General features: G+C 40.6%; 1 protein-coding gene across 1 annotated transcript in view; it reads left to right on the forward strand.

The window, feature by feature from the left end:
- LOC121957558 (fibrocystin-L-like) overlaps positions 1-15,012 on the forward strand; it is a 56,014-nt gene continuing 41,002 nt past the window's right edge. The window contains exons 1-20 of the mRNA XM_042506188.1: positions 1-73; positions 949-1,076; positions 1,318-1,395; positions 5,415-5,556; positions 5,650-5,755; positions 5,864-5,921; positions 6,006-6,099; positions 6,781-6,834; positions 7,030-7,103; positions 7,214-7,256; positions 7,493-7,563; positions 8,567-8,677; positions 10,038-10,127; positions 11,785-12,050; positions 12,189-12,280; positions 12,390-12,549; positions 13,665-13,800; positions 13,976-14,119; positions 14,276-14,430; positions 14,611-14,721. Coding sequence (XP_042362122.1) covers positions 1,019-1,076; positions 1,318-1,395; positions 5,415-5,556; positions 5,650-5,755; positions 5,864-5,921; positions 6,006-6,099; positions 6,781-6,834; positions 7,030-7,103; positions 7,214-7,256; positions 7,493-7,563; positions 8,567-8,677; positions 10,038-10,127; positions 11,785-12,050; positions 12,189-12,280; positions 12,390-12,549; positions 13,665-13,800; positions 13,976-14,119; positions 14,276-14,430; positions 14,611-14,721 — 2,043 coding nt within the window. The 5' untranslated portion in view covers positions 1-73; positions 949-1,018. The remainder of the gene's footprint in view (positions 74-948; positions 1,077-1,317; positions 1,396-5,414; positions 5,557-5,649; positions 5,756-5,863; positions 5,922-6,005; positions 6,100-6,780; positions 6,835-7,029; positions 7,104-7,213; positions 7,257-7,492; positions 7,564-8,566; positions 8,678-10,037; positions 10,128-11,784; positions 12,051-12,188; positions 12,281-12,389; positions 12,550-13,664; positions 13,801-13,975; positions 14,120-14,275; positions 14,431-14,610; positions 14,722-15,012) is intronic.

Genomic DNA, 15,012 nt, shown 5'->3' on the forward strand with positions numbered 1-15,012 from the left:
GCGCTGCGCTGTGTGCAGGTACGGGCAGAGTCTCTGTTTATGTCTCCGGACCACTAATACATTCAGACGTTAGGTAAGCTTTCAGTTTTAAATAGCATTTTGATTTGAAATATTGCTCGTGATTGTTTACAAATTTTAGTATATTTACCCTTGAGTTTTCTTGTGCTGCATTCAGACGCCTATCACAGGCATTTAAACCTCTTAAATCGGAGAAAAATTGGTTTGATTTCTCTCCAAAACATAGGAGAAAAGATAATGAGCAAGATGACAAGAGATGTCCGGCAAAATAAAAGAAAAAAATATGTCCGAAAAATAAATTGGAGTGGATTATTAGATATTGGGTTTTTTTAAATGGAGAAAAATGTCCCGAAAACTATCCTTTATCTGTATGTCTTGTAATTATATGGTCATGTCACAAGAAAAATATTTATTTTATAAATTTTTTAGCAGCTTTTAGGGATATTTTCTTGTTTGTTTTTGTTTTTTCACTTTTGTTATTGTGTGTTTACTTCAAATATTTTCTTGTAACGTTTTATTACTATATGCTAATTTAGGGGCAATATCTTATTAAATTCTTTATCATCTTCTTCCCATGTTTTTGAAGAAATGAAGAACTGCTCAGGTTCCAAATGGTTAATAAATATTTTTGCTTTACTTGTGTAGCTAATAATCATGTAAGCCTCTGTATGCGCATTTAAATTATGCACTCACGCCCTAAATTATCCTATTTTGTGCGTATTTGTTGTGTGTGAGGCACATTGAGTGTTCATTGTATGAAATGTATAAATAAAGTTGACTTGACTTTACTCTCGATTTGTGTCTGATCTAAATATTTTTATCTATCATATTTTTATAACAGAACCTCATCTTGATTTTCAATTATTTTCCTTCAGATGGTAAAATTACTTTTAAGCATTTTGGTTTCAAAGTGTTTTTATTTTCCAACAGCTAACATTAGGTAACACCATCACAACAGACTGCAGGTGAAGCAGCAGGGAAATCTGGGAAAATCCCCAGGATGGAGTCCCCCATGAGGCCGGCGGCGGCTCTCCTCCTCGCACTTTGGTGCTGCTGCAGTAAGTACCCACAAACACAGTTCCATAATAAATTTAAAAAATATATAAAAATCTTCATTTTGTAAATGGAGTTCATTTTTGTAGATGTAATTTAGCGCTTTTCCAAATGCGGAAATTGGGCCTATCCACATTTCCCAACAAGATCACCACTCGCCCACAGCTCAGGATGGAAAACATCTTATATGTCAATTTATTTTATTATATTTAGATGTTACACTAATGTTGGCTGTGCGTATTTCAGGTGCTCAACGCATTCGCTACATAGCTCCGCACATAGGCAGCACCAATGGAGCAACACGAGTCGTGATTGAAGGAGAAGGTAAGAGATTTTATCCATACTTTTGTTAAAGGAAACGTTGAATCCAAAAAATATGATGATTTGAATCTAGTTGTAAACCTAATTTATCTATAAGAGTAACCCCAGCTAGCAATTTTCGGTTCTAGAAATGTTCTGAGAATGGCACAATGCAATGTTTTAGTAATGTTTTCATTGGCAAGTTTTCCAGTTTTCTTCTTAAAGTTGGAGTAACATTCTTTATAAACATAAAAAAAAAGTGTTTAGAATTTTTTTTTGTATTTTGAACATATCACATTACATTTCATTTGAATAAAAATGGTCTGTAATCTCTGCTGCTGCTTTAAAACGTTCTTCCTTTGTTCTCATGTAACATTGTGTGAACATTGTATGATCTGTCACCTCTTAACATTACCAAAACATCCTCAGAATGCTGCAATTATAACGTTTCGTCTCAGTCATTTTTTAGCTTCATAGGGACATTATTTGAAATTATAAACATAATTTATGTGTTCTTTGAACATTAGATCAAAATGTTTTCTTTAAATCATTATTATATCTTGTAGATAACGTTAGCGAATGTTGTGGGAACGCTTCCTGCTTGCTGGGACTGTGTATTTTTTAATTAAACCAGGAAATGGATTATGCCACAGAAATAATAGGTTCTACATTAGTTAAAATGATTGAAAAGTAATCAAAGAATCATATATTCGTATATTATGATATCATTTAGAGGAGGTGCACCTGAAAAGATTAAGTTGGAGCATTTATACAAATTGTACTTGTGGATTTGTTGTTTCTAAATGGTGACAAAAGTGAACTTCTGGCTGAACAATAAAGGGTTTTTGGGATATATTGGCCTGTCTTGCTTAGGTTTAGGAAAAGGATTGTGGTTTGGGTTGAAATGACTAGATTTTTGCCAGAAAAAGACAAATTTCTCCTGTATGCAACTTAAAGCTCAGCAATGTATTGATATGATGTCAATATTGTGATATAAGATTCGAGATTGTCTTAGATTTTGTGTATTTTAATATTGTAAGTGTTGTCCTGGTTTTAAAGGCTACATTAAAGGGAATTTGTTATTTTCTGAATTTACCAGGCTGTTAAAACTTTTCCATTATTAGCCTAGGATGAGTGGATGAGTCAAGGACACAATCCTGTCTGCTTGTTGTCTCTTTTCACTAGCAAGGACCACACCTCAATCGGAATTAATTTTAACAATTTATTGACGTGAATGTAGATTTGGTATAAACACTGATGTTGAATTATTGGAATGGATGGTTGAGTGCGGTGTGGGGAAGCTTCGGTGGGAATCCGCCGTACCTCCCGGGCACGACAGACCCCCAAAAGCGTGCATTATATGAGAGAGGAAAAAGCCGATTTGAGATCTCTTAGGTCGGAACGGACGTAACGGTGATAAGCTTGGGAGGACCCTCTGCCCATGATCTGAATGAAGTGTTCCGGTATACCGCTGCGGGAAACCGAGGTGGCAGCTCTGATTCTGAAAGAATGTCCGGAGTAATGCATGGGAGAGATGCCTGACAATGACGGGACCTGAGGGAAGTGTTGGTGGAACCAGAAGCGGGTAACCACCTGGCCGGATTCAGATGCAAACAGAGGGTCATCTTGGGATTTGCTTTGTGATGTCCGGAAATGTAAGTAATTTGAGAGAATAAGGAAGGGGTTTACAACTGATTGAATGTTAAAGTAGTAGACGGGAGTGGGTTGGCTAGATTAGTTGGTTTTGGTTCTTTTTAAAAATAAGTATGGTGTCATTAGAGAAAAAAGGGCCGAGAGGCAGGCGTGCCGACGTGGATCGTATCGAAGGGTTGAAGCAGTGAATTCTGAGCATCTGAGGAAACGGAAGAAGGTGAGAATGAACATTGCCTCTAGAGTTTGGTTGAAGTTAGGTATGCTATATCTGGAGCAGATGGTGTGGATACAGCGTGACAGCAGATCCGTGGTTAATGGGAGTCTACAAGGATTTTGGGCTGGTTCTTAGTGTGAGAGGCCTCTGAGCAGTGAGATGATCTGGGGATGACCATGAGCTGGCCATGACTACCGGTTAGGAGTTTAGAGATGAACGAAATGCCGCTGAGGTAGACTTTGATTGTCTGGGTTTTAATTTCCCAAGACAGAATGGGCGTGGGTGATGAAGCAGGTTAAGGTGATGAGATCAAATGAAGGAAAAGTTATGTTATGCATGTCGTGAAAGTTGTGGAAACAATTCCAAGCCGACCGATATGGAGAGAGAGTTGCAGGGGATGGGCTATTGATGATGGTGTTCTGAGATTCCAGATCAGGGGCATGAAAGCTGGGTTTAGATGTTGAAAGGCAAGGTCGAATATGGAGGAACGGAGTCGGGTGTGCGTCTACATGAGGAGCCAAGCTTCTGAACTTCTTCATTTATGATGTCAAACTACTGCAAGATTGTCTGAGTAGATGAGGACAGATAGGCGACTCCATTCACGGCCCCATAACATGGTGGCGACGATGATGGGGTAGATCTCAAAGAGAGCAGATAAAGTGACCTGGCAGTCTCCTTCCAAAACCGGCAGACGGAGCCACGTCATCGAAAAGGTTGACGTCCTGAGGATGAGACAGGGTGATTGTCATAAAAGAAGGAGATTCGTTCCAATCGCCAAGCAGATGGAGCCAGAGCCAGAGCTCGGCGCGGCTGGGCGCAACGAGAGAGATGGAGGCCATGAGCGACGGGACGGAAGAAGCGACAGGCAACAGATGAGAAAGGAAGCCCTCCCCTGGGGAACAATGCAGATGCAGGCTTCGAGGGTAAGCAGTAGAGGGCACTGGCAGCCCGGTGCCAAAGCCCTAAGGAGAGTGAACCGGTGCAGTAGCCGATGTCGTACATCTGGGGGCCCCCGACATCTCAGTGCCAGATGCCCCAACGAAAGCGAACTGTCGAAGTCCTGGTGGGACTGAGGTGAAGCGACTTTTTTTTTTTTTTTTTTGGGAAGTTTTTCCTTGGGTGATGTGAGGGTCTAAGGCAGATGTCGTAAACTGTACAGCCCACTGAGGCGAACCATGTTTTGTGATAATAGGCTCAGCGAATAAAATTGACTTGACTAGACTTGACTTGACTCGCCCGAGGCAACATGTCCCCGCTTCCTATTCAGCACAGGCCGCCGGAAGTGGTTGAAGATGAACCGGCGCCTTAACAGAGGTGCTGACGTCATGGCGCACGACAGGAGCCGCCGCGATGACGTCACCCGGAAGAGCGCCGATGTTGACAGAGCAGCACTCAGATGTCAGGATGTCAAAAAGCTTGTTGTCAGTTCTGCGAAACGGTATTCCCCGGTCCGCAAAGGCGGCCGGCAATCGGGAGACCTCGCTGGAGCGTTGTGACGCCGCGCTCCACACGGCGCTCCAGCGCTCATCGCTCGACGACATCGAGCCGCCGAGCCGGCAGAGTCGAGACAACGGCGGGAGGCCGTCACCATCCTCCGCGGCGATGGAGTAGGAGAACCGCAGCGGCGCAGGGCTGCACGGGGGCGACCGCGTCCTCTTCTTTCCGCTGAGGGTGGCGGACCGGGAGATGCAGAGGAACCATCGGCCGAGCCGTACATCTGGATGGTGAGCAGAGAGGAGCCGGGTGGAACATGGACCATGGAGGGAACCGAGGGGCCGGCGGCCGGTGCACTGCCGAGGTCGGCGTCTCCGGCACGGAGGCGACAAAGAAGTTGTCGGCGTCGGACCCTGAGGACGCCTGCACGGCCAGATGGAGACGGTGAGGGCCATCATCACGGCTTCGACCAAACAGGTCGTCATCCGACGGGGATAGAGAGACAGGATCCATAATAGGGGTGAGTGAGCGAACCGTAGCCGACCGAGAGCGAAACGCTACGTGGTGTGTCGGTACGCGCTGGTGCAGAATAACGAGAACGAAAGGGGGAGATCGGGTTAGGAGGGTATTTAAGCCGGAGGAGGCGCGGTTGAGGTGCGGTAGAGGTGTGGTCCTGCTCCTGAAACTCTGCTATATAGCTTCACTTAACCCGAAAAACAATTTGCATCTATGCTTTTTTCAGGTTTTGCCCAGGAGTCGCAGTTCCAGCTGAATCCAACAGAAGACACTGGTAACTTTGTGACCTTCGTGTCTAAAACCCTGTCAGTCCCCTGTGATGTGGAGAGAGACTCAACACACGGCAGCCGGATCACATGTTACACCAGGTAACCTAAGGGGACTCCTATTTAAATAAACACATTTTTATCGAGTTGCTTCTTGCATATATGTGACTAAAATGATTAATTTGTCCTTCATAGACCCATGCCGAGTGATCACTATGTGGTCCGTGTCATTGTGGACGGCGTTCCCATCCCTGAGAGCAATCTGTGCTATGGCCAGTCCAAACCCCACTGCAGCTTCTATGTAAGGTTACAAGCAACACAGACGCCCTCACTCACAAGTTAATTGATCCCGCAGTCAAGTTTGGATTCTGATAGGTTTTTTTTTCATTCTTAATGTACTTTTTCTCAGCCTGTCTGGTATCGCACACCTACTGTCAATACTTTGAGTCCAATCAGTGGTCCGCCAGGTACGGCTCTTTACCTCTATAGCGTGCAGTTCATTCACAGAGTCCATATTCAGCTGTTTATTAAACCCACTACAATCACTGCAGGCACGCTGGTGACAGTGCGAGGACGGATCTTCACCGATGTGTATGGAAGCAACACTGCGACAAGCTCCAATGGCCGCAACGTCAGATTTCTGAGGTATTAATAAAATGAAGCAGATATAAACAAAATGTTTATTTTACTGTAAGGTATTTTCAATTTGCTTTATCTGGGGGACATTTTTGTAAAATGACATGAGCCCAGGGGTCAGTTAATAAACAAATATTAATATTTATCAGTAATATTATCAATGAATCTCCAACACATTCTCATCCCAAGTCGTGATATGTCGCCCCTTTGCAGTGGACCTCCGCGTCTACATATTATGTTTCAGGCTTCTGCGTCTGCTGTTGACATTACGGGACGCTGCTACTGTGATGTCAACAAAAAGCATGTTACATGTTGTTATGTTTAGGGAACAAAAGTACATCTTAACCGACGCCAGGATGTCAACAAAACACACATGCTTTAGATTACGCAACAAGGGCACAGATGAAAAAGGTGAAAAAAACATAATATTCAGACGAGAACTGAATACTGGACTCCTGCATCAAAATCCGAGATTTGTTGGATCCATCTGAATCTGACTCTTGTCAATGCCAACATCTGCAAACAAACTATCTGACATATATGCTCTTGTTTTAGGAAACGTAAGACTGAGCGCTACAGAAGCGGTTTATGTGCTTGCTCACGCTTAACAATTTCTTTGAATCATGAAACAGACTTTTCAGATGTAACTCTCTTTCAAACAATCAGTGAATATGATCTTGTTTATTGCAGAGCCTACATGGGAGGGATGCCGTGCAACCTGCTCAAACCGAATTCAGATGATTTGTAAGTATTTTGTTTACTATTAGATTACATTTAGAAATAAAGCGTAAAACACAGCAAAATGCGCAGCAAATTCACAGCAACTTCAGCTGCAGGGACATCTTTTGTGTGAGGTTGTGTCAAATAAAAAACAAAACAATAATACTAAGAAATTTTTTTCATCACGGTTTTTTAAGTTTTTCCAAATACTTTCTAAAGGTATAATCTGCATCTGGACGCTGAAACATCTACTTGGGGATATATGAGCTGCAAAATGACGGGGACATATGTCGGTAAGATGGTTTCAGTCATAATTACAGCTGCTCTTAATATGCCATTTTAAAAAAAGATTTTTTAAAACAGCACAAACTGTCTTTTAATAACTATGTTTTGTTTCCAATAGGGCATCACAACATGAGTTACATTCTTGATGCGGATTATGGAAGGTAAATTATTTCTTTACACTTAAAATTTATCTTAAGATTTGCATTCAATACAGCTTTATGGCTCTCTAACCATTGTGTATATTTAACCTTTGAAAGTGCAGATAAAGTGAAAAATGCATAGATGTAATAATGGAAACAATGCTTGAAGATTTCTTCTTGGTGACACATTGCTTCACTAAACAGCATTATATATGAAGGGCAGAAATAATATGAATTCGTTTATTTCACATCTTTAGGAGTTTACCAGAAAAGAAACTTCACAGAGTTACAAGTTTGAACAAGATCGCCATGTTTCAGACCTATGCAGGTACGTTAAACATTTGTTTATGCCCAGTCTAATCGAAATACGTCAAATTGACATGAAGTCTTTACACAGTGCGTAGTGGTGGGAATAACATGTTAAAATTACATCCTGCAAACATGAAAACATACCAGAGTAAAGTCAGTGAGGATCATTTGTCATGCCAATATGGACTGTCAATTTGGAAACCAGTGTTTGTGTCCTGTGTGAAAACGTATGTATGCAAGTGCTTTATGTAGATCGCTGTCTTTATGTAATTACGCAAAGTGCATAACTTTAAGTCACTAGTGTTATGTAGCTCTAATACGCACCAATTTGTGACGTTTTTCGTCACCACAAACGTTTATCGCGTCGTTTCTCCCCACGTTCTGTTTCTCCCTCCGTGTGTGTCGGCTAGCTGAAATGATGTTTGAATGTAGTTTGAATCTGATATGTTTATATATATGCTGTGACAGTGTGACAGCAGTCTGTGCCCCACCATTTATACTGTCATTCAAATTTGTATTCATTATAACATTTATTTAAACATGCTGACTTTATTTAAATATACAGATGATGTAGATGTAAAAGGACCCAAAGTCAAACAAAATGAAAAAAAATCAAACCAAATTAGACATACTAAACCAAAATAAAAGAAAAAAACACCATTAAAGACAGCCAGCTTAAAAGGCAGCCAACTGTACTGCATTTTTGAGATGGAGCAATAATTCATGTTATACATTGTGAACGATCATAGAAATGTTCTTGTGGATCCTTAAAAAGTTCTCAAATTTTGTCCATTAAAACATGTGGGGACCCTGCTGCGACTGTTTCACACGAAACTGTGACTTTTTAACATCAACTTTTTTTTGTTTTTTGTTTTTTTTAAATTTATGTTATTATTACATTTCGTACCCAATACCACATAGTTATTAAAAGTTTGTGTGCATTTCATGTATTTCTGTGAGACTGTGATGTTGTTCACACAAAGTTCTTCCTCTGTTAAATTAATGTTAATGTTAATGTCCAGAGGTGACAGGAGTCTCCCCGTCCATGGGCAGCATCTTGGGTGGAACCCTGATTACGATCCACGGCCGCTTCTTTGACGAAACCGATCTCCCGGCACGTGTCCTCGTCGGAGGTAAGCGGACTGGAAATCTACCTAAAACCTCACCAGCGGTAGCCAATCTCCATTCCGTGACAACTTTTCTGATATTGTTTCCAAACGGTACAGAGCGTTCAAAGAGCACGAATGGATGAATGAAGCACGTCTCCACAATACAAAACCCATCCCATTGTTGGGGCCTCATGTCATGCAATGGTGATAATCCTTTTCAACACAACAGAAGGTGTGCATGCTTGAGACACAACAAACAAAACAAAAAAAACAGCGTTGTCGCAAGGCAGACAGAAAAGAATCTTCTGAAGCCTTAGAGAGACGACGGACCGTGACAAAGGAGCTTGTGCACTGTGTTACATGAGACGTCATATCTCATTTAGCATGTTCTTGACAATACCAGTTTGACAGGAGAGAAATCGATAAGAGCTCTTTGGTGCAGTCATAAAAGCTGGCATGTAAACATAATGACAGTTTAAAAAAAAACAAAAGATTCTTATATATTTTCCTATTATAAAGACGATCAGGATATCTAAAGTGATAGTACACAAAGTCCAAAAATTAATTGTACCTATTCATATCATTAACCTCATCAGATTTTCAGACCATAATTTCAATAAAATTAATATATTACTGATAATTTATGTCTTTCTGTAACCGTCCACAGAAATCAAAGTGCTAATCAGATACTCCGTATTGTCTGAAAACACATTTGTGTGCCTTCGTTAAATTGCTCCGTTCCTTCAGTTTAACCCTTTAACACCTGAGTCAACATCAGTTTTCTTTTGCTGCATTCAGATGCCTTTAACAAACATCTAAACCTCTGAAACGAGAGAAAATTGGTTTTGTTTCTTTCAAAAACTAAGGAAAAAAACACAGTGAGCAACTTGGTAAGTGCAAAAAAATTAGCAAGAGGTGAAAAGGAAATTATCTGAAAATTAGCTGTGGGCGATTATTAGATATTATACAAAAAAAGGGGGAAAAAAAGAAAAATGTGTGAAAATTGCCCAGAAAACCATATTTATAATTCTCTTAATTCATTTACCCCCTTTTTTTGTTAACTTTTCTTCCTTTGCTTATGTTCAAGTAATTTTATTTTAACTTTTTTCTTGATATTTTTTGAGCCATTTCTTGTTAAGCTGCAGTTGTTTTTGAAGGAAATCAAGCCACTTTGCCATTTGCCATTTTGTCACCCAAAGAATACATTTTTAACACTTCTTTATGTCAGTTTAAAGTCCTGTGAAGTCTTAAAAAAGTAAAAGTGAGTAGATAATTAGTAAATTTTTACTTTGCAGTAAACTATCAGCTTAAGTGAAGCCAGTTTGTTCCTGTGTCTGCTATTATGAGCTGCTGTCAGTCACTGAAGCTTGACTTATTTCCTCAGGCCTGCCTTGTAAAATCCAGAGCGTGTATGATGAGAAAATAATCTGTCGGACCGCCAAACAAAAGATGAACAACGTGACTCTCTACCCAGGTGAGAGCACCCCTCCTCTTCTTCTGCTCTTTTGTCTTTTGATGTGATGAAACCAGCGCTCGTTTTGATCCGTCCTGTTGATTTATTGTTGTGCTGTCATAATCTGAAAAAAACATGAACACCAGTTGACAACTCGACCACTGGAAGAATTTAAAGCATCTCTCGTGCTTTGCGTGAAGATGTTGATCCGTCACTTGTCACAGTTCATCATAGCTTGGGGGCATTGGTGTGCCGTGTACTGTTACAAAATAACCTCTTATCTGACACATCATGCGGCAAACCTTTCTTAGAGCTGATGTCAGGTGCAGGTTCAGACACTGGGTTTGTACGACCATTGCATCAGGATTTTTTAATACAAAACAAACAAGACGTCCTGTAACTGTTATCTTAGCTGCTTGAGATCAAACAGTAAGAGTATTAATTCCTTGCTTTTTATGTAATTTCAAGTGTAACGTTTCAGAAACGTGTCTCTCCTGAGTGCTCCATGTGACTCATGTGGTGAATGCAGCACGCAAAACAGAATAAGGAATCCTAAAATGTGGATATGAGTTAGCATTTACGCACTCCCAGTTCCCTCAACTTGAAGTCGTTGGGCTTTTTGAATGGGTTTTTGGTTACATGCCTTAATTAAGGTCTGTGGTTCAATCTTAATCTGAGATCTGAGAAAATCTGAAAAATCCCATTTTTCGCAAAAGATGCAAAAGATACTTAAATCTTTGTATATAATGCATAGGTTTTGTTACTTTGGCGGGGACACGTATGAAATGGGAAGGTCATCCTCTAGGAAATTTTAAGCACCAAGCACCTAATTTTCTCCATTAATTCTTCTGCCCCAGCTTGCTCTTTTCTGCATCAGTTTATAGTTGAGATGTCTTTAATTTTGTCAAAATAAAATCAACTTTCATGTTTTTATTGGGGCTGGAGTCTATGCCTGTGTATTGATATATTCCATGTGTGGTTATTTATGATTATGATCAATAATCCAAAATCTTAAGATATTGTCACCATATTAGAAATATATGGTTCTATCTGCGTTCTGGCAGTTTTGAGATTTTGAGATTCAAAGTTTTGCATTCCAAGTATTAAAAATGATTTTTTTTTTTTTGTTTTCTGAATAGAAAGTCCACAGATGCTTACACCTTAAAAACCACCTAACATAATGTTAATAAGTTGTCAAAGACTAAGTATATATAAATAACTCTATTTTCAGGCATTTTTCAAGCAAAAATTGATTATCAAATAGTTTAAAAGGCCAGTGTGTAGGATCTAGTGTTAATCAGTTGGCAGAAATTGAATATCATTTCTATAACTTTTTTTCATTAATTTCTTATCACCTGGTTATAATAAACATTGTGTATTTTTTTAACCTTAGAATGAGACATTTATATCTACGTATGGAGCGGGTCCTCTTTTATTAAGTCTGCCATGTTGTTCTACAGTAGCCCAGAATGGACAAACTAAACGCTGGCCATTGAGACCAGTCATATTTTCACGTTCTCTTACACAGGAGAAGTTTCAGCTCTGTAACCTCACTGCTAAATGTCTCTTAATCCTTCAACATTGGACATTTAATCTACTGTTGGAATCACTGATTAATCAACTTATCATTTCAGCCCTAATTTTGATCCGCCAGCATTTATTTCCATTTTAAACACAGGTGGGAGAGGCATGAAGATGGAGCTGTGGAACGAGACAAGCCCCCGGACACTGCCTGACATTTGGAGCTACAACCAGAACACAACCGGATACTGGACACAGTGGGTCGACACCACGCCCCACGTCTTTGATTTCAAACTCGATCGTTTCAGCTCACGAACCTCAGGCTTCTTTGTCCCGCCAACCAGCACCAACTACATCATGTACCTCCACTGTGATGACCGATGTGAGCTCTACCTCAGCAACTCCAGCCGCCCCGAACACAAGGTGTGACAAGAGAGGTTATCTCCGAATAAACCACACCTGCTAGTTTCGAATCACGCTTTTTTCCATTCGAAACAACCAAAATATAATTCCTTAAACCCTCTTTCCTGCTTGTTTTTCTCGCCACAACCTTCACAACAGGTCAAAGTTGCGTACCAGAAAAGTTATGTCTCAGATTTCACGAAAAGGGAGTCACAAAAGACTGAACCGATGTTTCTAGTTGAAGATGAAGCGTAAGTGCATGACTCTGATGGCTCCAACTTGCTCTTAAAAACTATTACTTATTAATTCATAGCACACAGTTTCCCATAAAAATAATTTAAAAACTTTTTTTCCCCCCAGCTACTACTTTGAAATTCTGCATCAAGAATATGGCGGTGCAGCCAGTGTGAACATGGCCTTGTTCCAAGGGGAGAGCTCCTTTACAGAAGCCCAGACGGACGATGCTGTCAATGAAATTCAGGCTATCATAGCTGAATACGACGTGTTCGATGAGACACAGGTATGTAGCTTCTGTTAAACACACCCTGTCCTTTTTTGTTGAGTTTGATGAGCAGAAGCTCAATACCACTAACTTATCTGATCTCTAAATATGAAGCTAAAGCCTATTAGGTTAGTATAAAGACTGGAAACAGGAGGGAGTGCTACCTGTCCGCGGAAGTCACTGCTCCTGGACAAGAAATAGTGCAAATTTTCATGCCTCTGTGACAACAATAGCCATGACCGGAGGCATTATGTTTTCGGGTTGTCATCTGAATGTCCCACTGTCCCATCCTTGATATATCTCAAGAACACCTCAAGGGAATTTCTTCAAATTTGGCACAAACATCCATTTGGACACCATGATAAACTGATTCGATTTTGGTCATAGGTCAAAGGTAAAGGTCCCTGTGATCTTGTTTGACTCATGCTAATGAACACAATATCTCAAGAAAACCTTGAGGGATTTTTTTCAGTTTTTGCACATTGACTTGGACTCAAGAGTGAACTGATCTGATTTTGATGGTCATAGGTCAAAGGTAAAGGTCACTGTAACCCTACATCCATTATTGCAGATGGGATATCTTCAGAACACCTTAAGGGAATTTCATCAAACTTGGCACCAACATTCAAGTAGACTCAAGGAACTGATTAGATTTTGGTGGTTAAAGGTCAAGGTGATCTTAAAAATCATGTTTTGGCTATAACTCAAGAATTCATGTGCTCAAATTTTATAGTGTTCTGATGTTCTGCAACAACACTTTTCTGGCTGTTACTCAAAGTAATATGACATTTGGTCTGATACTGAAGTGGGGACACTAATTATGGGCGTCCACCTTTAAACTGTGCTGATTTTACAGATCTTCTGTAAAGATCAAGGCTGGCGTCCCATTCTTTATGTTATCACTGTAAGGCTACAGGCTGCCTCTACTTACTTACTAACTAACTAGTTAAGGTCAGTTAGTGAGCTGGTGCTACCGTCGGCAGACCTTTTAGCCTTTGAACAGAGTTAGCTAGCTGTTTCCTGTTTTGTAGTGTCGCTAAGCTAATGCAGCACTATCGTCATATTTAACATGCAGATATTAAAGTGGAATTTGCTTCTGCATCTCATCATCGCTCACCGTTACTGTCAACCAGGTGCTGACCTTTGACTCAGGGCGCAGCGACGTCCCCGCAGTCAAAGAGGTGCAGATGGTTACTGTCAGCAGCGACTGTGCTAGCCATCTTTGTGGGAGCACCTTCTTCAGCCTCGGATACGGAGATGCAATGACAGGTAACGTGTCTTACAAGTGATTTATTTCTAAAAAACTGTAGTTTGATGTGTTTTGCTCATTGATTTCCCCCTAAGTGTAATGACTGCATATGTGTTTGGCGCCACAAATCAAGCTTCCTACGCCTCTTTTGCATGTTTTACTATCATCAGCTTCCATTATTCCTCTTTTCTTTAGGACCGATTCCAGTCAGCGCCTCAGCAGCAATGATCGAAGCATCCTTGAACGACCTTTGGTCCATCAAACCCGACACAGTCCAGGTCACCAAACAGGACGACAGCCAAGGATCTCACTTCACAGTCACATTCCAGTCTGACAGAGGTATGAAGAGACAGAAACGTAGCCGGTCATAGAAAAGTAACTGCTGTGTCACATGCATTTGTGTGACTGACCATCATGGTGCATGTGTAACTGAATGTATTTGTCATTTTTAGCAGCAATAAATTAACTGATCATTTGTACTTCTTTTGCCTACAGGAGATTTCGAGCTTCTTCACCATGAGGTTTTTGGCGCAGACACTAACGTCTCTGTTGTTGAGGTCACGAAGGGCAGAAGCAACATGGAGACGGTCACTCTGCTGTGGGGGGGGATTCCCACAAAGCCCATCGCCTTCAATGCCCCTGCATCTGAGGTCTGTCGTGTAAAAATGTCATTATTCCTCTCTAGAGTTTCATACACAAAGTTTTTTGAGATAAAAACTATATAATATATGATTTTATTTCTCAAACTGTATTGTCAGACTAGATTCTCATGTTGGACTGCAGTTATTGCAGTTTGTGTAGAAACTGAGAGCTTGTGTGATTGTGAACAGGTTCAGTCGGCTCTGGAGGACATTATGAAAGCCGAGTGTCCCGGAGAGATCCTGACCAGTGAGGGGACTGACGTGAAGTACTTCAATGACTTTGAAGAGGAAAACTCTGAGGTCTGTGAAGACAAGATGACAGACTGACTTTGCACTAACAATTGTCTCTAACTGTAAATGTGAATGAGACGAAAAAAATATTTAGGATTTGTAAGTTAAAGGCTAACTTTTTAGACTACAATTAAGTAAACAGTANTGACTTTGAAGAGGAAAACTCTGAGGTCTGTGAGGACAACATGACAGACTGACTTTGCACTAACAATTGTCTCTAACTGTAGATGTGAATGAGACGAAAAAAATATTTAGGACTTGTAAGTTAAAGGCTAACTTTTTAGACTCCAATTAAGTAAA

Source organism: Plectropomus leopardus, chromosome 18 (assembly GCF_008729295.1).
Source record: "Plectropomus leopardus isolate mb chromosome 18, YSFRI_Pleo_2.0, whole genome shotgun sequence".
NCBI lineage: Eukaryota > Metazoa > Chordata > Actinopteri > Perciformes > Serranidae > Plectropomus > Plectropomus leopardus.